Source organism: Sprattus sprattus (genome assembly GCF_963457725.1).
Source record: "Sprattus sprattus genome assembly, chromosome: 21".
Taxonomy (NCBI): domain Eukaryota; kingdom Metazoa; phylum Chordata; class Actinopteri; order Clupeiformes; family Clupeidae; genus Sprattus; species Sprattus sprattus.
Window position 1 is genome coordinate 8,360,621 of NC_137919.1, and position 10,000 is coordinate 8,370,620.

A 10,000-nucleotide genomic window follows, 5' to 3' on the forward strand; every position below is an offset into this window, starting at 1 on the left:
CAAGGTGAGTTAACGTGCACATTCGACAGATTTTGCACATCAGGAATTTTCTTATGGCATTTATTTTATTTATTTGCTTCTATTATGCAGTCTACTTTGTCACATACAGTCTTGCTCTAGTTGCTCCATGCAACTAGAGCAAGAAGACTACATTTTGGCAGTGGTCCACTTTAGGCTGTCTGGAGAGTGAGACGAATTAGACAGGATTACAGTAGGCAATATTCATAAAATATGTTCTCCTAGATTTCCAGAAATTAAATCTCATTCTCTTTCCCTTTCTACCTTTTTTTACCCCTCTCCTTTCTTCTCTATTCTTCCACTTTCCTACCTCTGTCATTCCTCTTCTCCTTATCCTTCCTCTCCTCTCCTTTCCTTTTCCCTCCTCTCCTCTGTTCTCTTGGCCTCCCTTCCTCTCCTCTCCTTCCCCTTCCTCTCCTTCTCTCATCTCTCTGCCACTCCTCTATTTCTCTCCTCCCCTCTCCACCCATCCTCTCCCCATCCCTTCTTTCCTCCGGCAGGAGAACACTCGGAGGGAGGAGGAGAAGAGCGTGCATATGTTCCAGGCGCTGCTCCGCTGTGTGGAGGGCAGCCAGGCGTCTCTGGTGAAGGAGATGGAGGAGAAGCAGACGAGCGTGGAGCGGATAGCACAGCGCCACCTGCAGGAGCTGGAGCAGGAGACGGCGGAGCTCAGGTCGAGGAGAGAGGAGCTGGAGAAGCTGCAGAAAAGCGACGACCCCATCGATTTACTTCAGGTGAATATGTTGCCCTACCTGTCATTCTCAATTTGACTGGAATAAACTCAATTTTAAGCGATTCAAATGGGCTCAGTTGAATTCATGTTAGTTTGGTTCAATTCAATTTCATTCAGCTCAATTCAACAGGTTAGTTTGATTTAGTTCAATTTCATTTAGGTCAATTCAGCAGGTTAGATTGATTCAGTTCAATTTCATTTAGGTCAATTCAACAGGTTAGTTTGATTTAGTTCAATTTCATTCAGCTCAACTCAACTCAACACAAAATAGCTGGAAAGGTGCATCCTCCCTGCCTATCTTTTCTCCTCTCCTCCCCTCTCCGCTCTCTCCTCTCCTCTCCTCTGCTCTCTCTCCTCTACTCTCTACTCTCTCCTCTACTCTCTCCTCTTTCCTCTCCTCTCTCTCCTCTCTTCTCTCTCCTCTACTCTCCTCTACTCTCTACTCTCTCCTTTCTCCTCTATCCTCTCTCCTCTCTCCTCTCTCCTCCCTTCGCCCTCTTTGTGCAGTTAGGGAGGGGAACTGGTTTAGTGACTATCACAGAACAAACAGTAGGGTTAGGCGGAGCAACAGTTGAACAAAGCATGGATGGTGTTCGCACTGATCTCCTCCGCTCCCTCCCTCCCTCCCCTCTATCTGTCTGTCTGTCTATCTGTCTGTCTGTCTGTCTGTCTGTCTCCCATTCTCGCTCATAATCTATTCTAAATGCTGAATACTATTCTAAATATTGTACCAAAAATCCTATTTGTACAGATTTTATTTGTACTCTTTTTCTACCATCTCTCTTGGACCTGAGGGACAGAAAACCACATAATGTAACATTGCCTCCCCATCTGTTCTACAGAGGTTCCCCCAGGCTGTCTCCTGCCCGCAGATGAAAGACTGGTCAGACACCACGGTGTACACTGACCAGTGTGTGGGCATAACCAGGAGAGTCCTTTCCAAAGTGGAGGAGATGCTCAAGACCGAAATGAAAAAGCTGGAAGAGAATGGTATGACCAGATTGCTTGAACTGTAAAAAAAGACACAACCTGAAATGCATTGATTTATCATAAATCCAAGTCATACATTGATACAAGTTGTCACCACGGTGACACAGAACAAATTCTGAAAGTGTGGGCCGAGTTTGGTCCTTCTCTGGCATGCATGAATGCTTGATCTGTTTGATTCAGCTATTCGGGATGGTCATGATGGCAAGCGAACTCAGTGCTCGCGTTCATATGGTTTGGTTTAGTGATTTATCGCAGCTGATTAAGCTGCTTAACCTTTCTCTTTCAGTCCATTGCCATTGAAGTCATACTGAGTGTTCTAAAAATAGGCATATTTTCTGTTAGCAATACCTTAATTGTTTTCTTGTTTTTTTCCGTAATATTTTCAGAACTGAAGAGGATGCAGGAGTATGCCGGTAAACATATCTTTCCATAATCTTTTCACGGCTCTGAAGGAATTCTGTGGGTCTATTTGTACACTGCATATGTTGGAGCAGCTGGAGCTTTCTACACTTACAGTGGTTGGCTAATTGACATGAGTGCAAATTTGCTTAGCTTAAGTGCACAAACAGGTTTATTTGAATAAGGGAAAACACAGTGCACTTCACACTCACTTTGTTGATACTTAAGCCTCAACAAACACCAGTTTCTTTCTTTTTTGGATTTTTCTTTCTTTCTTTTCTTTCCTTCTTTGCCCCATCCAGTTGATGTGACCTTTGACCCTGACACGGCACACCCCAACATCCACCTGTCTGATGACGGCAAACAGGCCGGCCGTGGGGAGACCCACAACGACCTCCCGGACCTCCCTGCCCGGTTCGACCCGGTCCTGTGCGTGGTGGGCAGACAGGGGTTCTCCTCGGGCCGGTTCTACTACGAGGTCCAGGTCGGGAGCAAGACGTTCTGGGACCTGGGGGTGGTGCGGGAGTCAGTGAACCGAAAAGGGATGATCACGTCCAAGCCAGAGAACGGCTTCTGGACTGTGCGCCTGCGGAACGGCGACGAGTACCGGGCTCTGGGCTCGCCGTCAGTCCTGCTGGCCCTGCGGGAGTGCCCCCAGAGGATCGGGATCTACGTTGACTACGAGGGGGGCCGGGTGTCCTTCTACGACGCGGAGGCCAGACGCCATGTCTACTCGTTCACCGGACATGCCTTCACCGAGCCGCTCTACCCCTTCTTCAGTCCCGGCATCGCCGACGACGGGAAGAACCTCGCTCCACTGGTCGTAACGTCCGTCAATCCACCAAGTGGATTGTGACTGATCTCAAATCATGACACCCTATTTTGAACTATCAGTGTGTTGAGTGTTTAGGTCGTGACCATAGAATTGAAAAACAAATTGAGAACTCCACATTCTGTGTCAATCACAGCAAATGAAATAAATGAACTCAAATGACATGATGTTAATGATGAATCACTCCACTGGTGTTTATTTAATAATTCAGACACATTCAAATGTCAATAACAATGGACCACACTGACTTTATTCTTCATTAAAGAATATTAATTTTAAAATGGTTGTCCTTGCCGTCTCGTTCCTAAGAATGAACACAGTATGTATAACAAGTATGACATGTATGTTGACTAATTACACCCTGTAAATTATGGTCTGGCATTTATATAACATGAGTATGGGAGAGAAGTGTCACTAATCTTTAATGTTAATGCATATGGGAATCTTCACGAACACTGAGTATCTCTATAATTATCTGTAATAGTCGAACTCATAAGAATTTGATCTGTGACTCTTGCCTTCGTTAGCATAGTAAGGCGTAAGGTGCCAAATCTGCCAATGCCTGCCACGACCACAGAAGAAGCACCAAAATAATGTATTCAGGCCATTTGCAAAGTCTTTGCCTGCCCAATTCATGGCAAGCATGGGAACCTTGTTTGCGAACAACAACAATCTTCACCCTCACCCAATCACACGCTAACACAGACCATTTCTAACCAAAATCATCAAAGAGGGTGCTCCCTCGGACAGCGTTTTTTTGCATGCTGCTCAGGTAAAGATAAACACAGCTGCAGACTGCACATATGGGTCTGTCTGGCGGGAACGAAAGGAGTGTTGGTCTGTCGTACATGGGTAGTGGACGCTACACACTAAAAGGTGAGTGAGCTGAAGTATTTCTCTCTAGTCCATATGATGACAATACGTTTCAACGTAGACCCTGTAGCTTCAAAACTGTAGCATAACCAGGTTTTAAACATGCAATTGGCACATGCCAATCATAATAATTTTGTCATGTAAAATACATGATTCATGCATTGGTAATTGTCATGGCACTTCTATCGATTTGCATAAATGTATCTTTCAATAACAGTGGCACTGAATGTTATGGAAACATTGCACATTCTGTCGTTTATGGGCAAAGTCAGCATTAAACTGTGATGTCATTGCACATGCAGTGTCATGGAAGACACTGCGTATGTTTTGACATTTTAATGACACGGTTATGCCATTCTCATAATGGAGGAGTTGAAGTCTTACTTTATTTTACACAAAGAGAATGCCTCTCCCATTTGGCGTGGGAACCATAGGCGTCATTTACGGGGGGGTTAGAGGGGTTATAACCCCCTCAATAATCAGATCCAGCTAATATAACCCCCTCAATATCATCACACATAATTCAGATGAACAAAAAAATGAAATATTCTGAATTAATACCTTGTTTGTTTTCTTTATTAATTTAATTTGTCAGCAAGATAGTATCATGTTTTGATCATCTGTAATGTACCCCCCCCCCAGCCCACCGACTACTTGGTATTACCTGAACTATTTCGCGAGGTCGTTGGGAATGAATAGTAAGAGAAGACTAATGCTAACTGTACAGTTGATATGAAAAGGACACTGAAAGGCAGCCATGGCCAGACAACAATTTTTAATTGTTGGTCGTCAAAGGAGCCAAAAGCCAAAAGGAGTAAAAAGTCATGACGATAAGGAGGTAAATACCCGTATTGTTAAATTAGCTGTTATCATCCACTCTATAATCTTTGGTCTCGGGTAGCCTTTGTATGCTTGCAGTTGTGTGTGAGCGCAAACGGTCCCCGAGCACTGACCTCAAACGTGTCATGACTCACCTTTAAAAATAGTAGACATTTGACTTAATTTGAGATGTTTCAGTTCAATAACAGGTGTTTTTTCACTACCTGGATAGTTTACGCCTCCATTTAAAGTGGAAAGGGACCTTCACTTTCCCCATACAAACCCTCAGAATGAAGAGGTATCAGTGGAGAAACAAAATTATTTTCGATTGAGAGCATTATTTCACATTCAAACAGTATCGTTGATGTGCTATGTGCAGTAAAACCAGACGATCTGAATAATTCCTGATTCATGCCAGATATTTATTTCACGCTTTGTAAGAGCTAGCTAACTATGTGAACTTTATATGATTAGCATAGGCTACGTTGTAATGGCAGCGATAGACGTCCTCAAACTAAGATTCTAGAACCCACTGCCTCAAACATACTCGGTTACGGGTGGGTAAAATGCAATGTGAGTACAGAGACCAAATTGCTGTTTACTCCCATACAGTCACACATACATTTTTTGGGGGGAATGCATTCATTTACTTAATTTACTTCATCCATTGACAGCTAGCTCCTATGGGCTAGTTCAGAGGTTACACCACTCCTTTTGAGCGTGCACTCCTGTACTGTACACACACGACAATATGTTTATTACAGTGCATGAAATGCCCTGTATTGTTATTCCTAGGCTTCTTCTTCTTCTTATTCTTGTTACCTTTTTCTGCGATTAATTCAGCCCGAACCGCTTAATGTAGAAACTTCATTCAAACTTTGTCGCGTAGGTCTTGTAAACGACACTTATGCTATGTATTTTTCACTTTTCTAAACTTTATACTTTTTAAGATATTAAAGAAAAACGAATATAAATTTCTCCCATTGACTTACATTGGGCCATTATGACATCATAATAGGGTCTTTAAACTGGCTTGCACCTGTGCTTTACTCTGCCGTGCTAAGGCAAAAGACCATAACTTCAAGTTTGGTCAAAAATTAGTTTTTGACGTATTTGTAAAATATCAGCAGTAATTAAACAAATGTACTGATATTAAATGTACTACTAACATGCCATTATCAAATTAAAGCCAGTGACATCAGTATTTTGGTTGATTTCACGATGTATAGGCTACCGACAGTTAGCATACCAAGCTAGGTAGCATTACCATTAGAATTGCATGGCAGATATGCTAAGCTATCGGGCTATTCCCCCACCCAGTGCCTGTGGCTAGTCCGAAAAAGGTGCATCTAAATCGGGTAACTTCGCTTGGCGAGCGGGGGCATGTGGAGGGGGAAAATGGGCCTCATTCTCTATCGTTCTCTCTCTCTCTCTCTCTCTCTCTCTCTCACACACACACACACACACACACACACACACACACACACACACACACACACACACACACACACACACACACACACCCCAATGGACTGACATAGATGTTTTATGTGTTTCATGTGACAATTCAAGTTCATTGTTTTATGTGCTTAATGTGATAATTCAATGGTGTGTGTGTGTGTGTGTGTGTGTGATAATCATTGTATTGGTAATTGTGATAAATGAAATAGTATTACTACTGATTAATTAATAGGGTCATTATTCCATTGTTATCATACCACTGAGCTTTAACATAGAAGTTACTGCCTTCTGCCTTAGTATGCTTCACTGACACCTGTGCCAAATCCAAAGAACCTCTTCTCTCTCTGTCCCTCTCAATTTAACTGTAACTAGGAACATTAAGACACCATCCATTCTCTATTTTTTTTTCTCTCCATCTCTCCATCTTTCTCTCTGTCAACTTTCTCTCACACTCAATCTCTCTTCTTCACTCCATTTTCATCTCCTTTTTTCAATATTTTCACTCTCTCTTTATCTCTTCATCCAGAGCCACTCTTGTTCACTCTTCTTTCCTTCTTCCACTCTTCTTTCCTTTCTTATTTTCTTCTTCCATTTTTCTTTCCTTCTTCCACTCTTCTTGCCTTTCTTTTTTCCTTCATCCACTCTTCTTTCCTTCTTCCACTTTTCTTTCCTTTCTTCACTCTTCTTTCCTTCTTACACTCTTCTTTCCTTTCTTCTTTCCTTCTTTCACTCTTCTTTCTTTCCTTATTTCCTTCTTCCACTCTTCTTTCCTTCCTTCACTCTTCTTTCCTTTCTTCTTTCATTATTTCACTCTTCTTTCTTTTCTTCTTTCCTTCTTCCACTCTTCTTTCCTTTCTTCACTCTTCTTTCTTTTCTTCTTTCCTTCTTTCACTCTTCTTTCCTTTCTTCTTTCCCTCTTCCACTCTTCTCTCCTTTCTTCACTCTTCTTTCCTTTTGTCTTTCCTTCTTCCACTCTTCTTGCCTTTCTTTTTTCCTTCATCCACTCTTCTTTCCTTCTTCCACTTTTCTTTCCTTTCTTCACTCTTCTTTCCTTCTTACACTCTTCTTTCCTTTCTTCTTTCCTTCTTTCACTCTTCTTTCTTTTCTTCTTCCTTTCTTAACCTTTGCATTTCATGCACTGGTATTTCCTTCAGGAAATGCATTTTCTAGTTGAATTGTGCATTTGTATTGAATTGTGTGAATTTGCTGGATGTAGGTGTCAATAATACAGTGATGCAATTGATTAATCTTTAAGTTCTTGCGTGTTTTTTTCATAAGATAGACACACACAAAATCAATTAAGTGGAAGCTGCCACTGCTGACTAATGCTTAAACACTGAATTTTACTACTGTGTCATTATGGCATAAAGTCAAAAAGAAGCCAAAATCAGTAAAGGTATCGCAATGTATTTCTAATACAGGAACGGCAAATTGGCATGTTACCTTTTACACAAGAAGATGATTGATTAAATAAATAAATATGCCGCGAGTTTAACCCCCCCAATGATAGACCCAAAGTTACGCCCTTGGTGGGAACTGAGTAAGAAAAAATGAAACAATGAGACTCATCAAGAGGTTACACTGTTGGTTGCCACACCGCAGTCATCAATAATGTATATTCTTATAAAACAATTGGGTTCTATCGAGTTATGTTATCTTATACAAAATTACTCTGGAAGACAACGTACTGCTACTGGTAATAAAATGTACTCAGTCAGTATTTAAAGAAATTGCCCTCAAACCTTCCACTTCAACCTCCAAAATTCCCCTCCAACCTTCCACTCCAACATTTAGTAACTATAAAATATTTCTATTAGCTATTGCTACAATTTGGGTGCCTGAAATTACTGAACTCCAAGTTTCTTCCCTTTGGTACTCCCAAGGAGATCACCGTTTATCCTGGATAGCCTGTGTCATGCTATAGTATAATGGATTTCATGTTTAAATAACTGGCATTTGGGGAGGTGTGTGTGTGCGTGTGTGTGTGTGTGTGTGTGTGTGTGTGTGTGTGTGTGTATCTGTGTGTGTGTGTGTGTGTGTGTGTGTGTGTGTGTGTGTGTGTGTGTGTGTGTGTGTGTGTGTGTGTGTGTGTGTGTGTGTGTTACTGATTTGCAAATTCTATTCTGCTTACAATACATATTGTATAACATCCTATTTACCTGTAATATAAACAAATGCCATCATTGATATAATTTTGTGCTTCATTGCTTTGCCAATCTTTATAATAGTGACCTTATGAGGACACTGTATACTAACTAAACTGTTCCTCAACCAATACATCGAATGATGTCTCTCCAATTGTATCCACTGTTAATTCTGTATATGTATATACCTATTCATGTATATACCTACCCCACCTCCTTTGGCTTGCAGCTTGCTCGCCATCCTAGAAGACTGACAAACGGACCAATATGGAGTGGCATACGTTTCTTTTTGCTGCCGGTTAGTGTGTGTGTGTGTGTGTGTGTGTGTGTGTGTGTGTGTGTGTGTGTACATTTAGTTGTAGTTATGTAGTTGTATAACTTCACATTCTATGTTATTTCCTGTCTCTTTGCCCATTGTCCATCTGTCTGTTATTTTCTTCTCATAATAGCATCAATAATCACCATGACTGTGTTTATAATACTGCAGCAGGCCTGCTTACCAAGTTTTAGGCCATAAGCTGCCTAAGTTAGAAACCCTGCAAAGGCTGAATAAATAAAGTATTTAAATAAATAAATAAAGTCATGAATAAAGTCATAAATACGTGAATTCACTACTAACACCAACCTCCTCCATTCCTTCTCCACAGCAACCGTCTCTCTTATTCCGCCCTTCTCTCCGACTTTCTCTCCCCACTTCCCCAAGCAGTATCACTTTGTGCCCGAAAGGAGGACCTGGGCGGACGCGTTGACATACTGCAAACAGAACTACGATGACCTGGCTTCCGTCCACAACTCGGAGGAGCAGGCGGACATTCGACAAGCCGCGACAATGCAAGAGGAAAAAGGCGAGGCAGTGTGGATGGGGCTGTACGACAATAAGGACATGTGGGAGTGGTCGCTGCAGGACGCTTCCTCCGATGGTCGGGGAGGAGATGAATTCAGAAGCTGGGCTTCAGGCCAACCAGACAACCTCGGGGGCAGTCAGCACTGTGTTGCTGTGCTGCTACCGTTGCTTCACAATGGCCCGGGCTACAACGCCCGCGGTGGCTGGGCAGACGGCGTCTGCACTGACCGGAAGGGCTCCGTCTGCTACGATGGCAAGTGCTATTACTGGGGAGGTGCTCTCTGAAGAGTTGAAGACCCAACTCTTCAGAGAGCTCCTCCCTTCCTGACTGGCACCTTGACTAGTGCTTAACTTGCACTTCTGCACTTTTTCTTTCTATGTCATCTTCCTATTTCTTATGTAAAGTAGTTTTTATTGTTACACCAGGTTTTTATTGCTCTTAGCTTGACTGTTCTCTTCCTTGTACATTCCTTTGGACAAAAGCGTCTGCTAAATGACTAAATGTAAATGTACTATACTTACTTTGGTGACACTTTTTTTGGATGGTCCGCCTACAGACAGGCACACACACAGACACACACACAGACACACACACAGACACACACACACACACACACACACACACACACAGACAGACAGACACACACACACACACACACACACACACACACACACACACACACACACACACACACACACACACACACACACACAGACAGACAGACACACACACACACACACACACACACACACACACACACACACACACACACACACTATTACTGCACTTACTTGGGTGACACTTTATTTGGAGGGTCCCCCTACAGAGACTCCTCAGATGGTTTGTTGAAATTGTTCACTGAACATCTCCTCAACCGAGACCATTC

At 42.4% G+C, this 10,000-nt stretch overlaps 2 protein-coding genes across 2 annotated transcripts in view; both read left to right on the forward strand.

Moving 5' to 3' along the window:
- The window catches only part of LOC308382100 (zinc finger protein RFP-like), a gene marked incomplete at both ends in the record, with an annotated part of 4,676 nt that extends 1,680 nt beyond the window's left edge, over positions 1-2,996 (forward strand). The window contains 5 exons of the mRNA XM_080859792.1: positions 1-4; positions 519-752; positions 1,594-1,741; positions 2,128-2,154; positions 2,443-2,996. The exon at positions 1-4 is cut by the window's left edge and continues 92 nt beyond it. Coding sequence (XP_080715918.1) covers positions 1-4; positions 519-752; positions 1,594-1,741; positions 2,128-2,154; positions 2,443-2,996 — 967 coding nt within the window. The remainder of the gene's footprint in view (positions 5-518; positions 753-1,593; positions 1,742-2,127; positions 2,155-2,442) is intronic.
- Positions 2,997-3,820: 824 nt separating this feature from the next.
- On the forward strand, positions 3,821-9,398 carry LOC308382393 (C-type lectin LmsL-like; the record flags this gene model as incomplete). Its single annotated transcript, XM_080860113.1, has 2 exons — positions 3,821-3,848; positions 8,917-9,398. The coding sequence occupies 2 exons, from the start codon at positions 3,821-3,823 to the stop codon at positions 9,396-9,398; spliced, it is 510 nt and encodes a 169-aa protein (XP_080716239.1).
- Between the last annotated feature and the right edge of the window lie 602 nt (positions 9,399-10,000).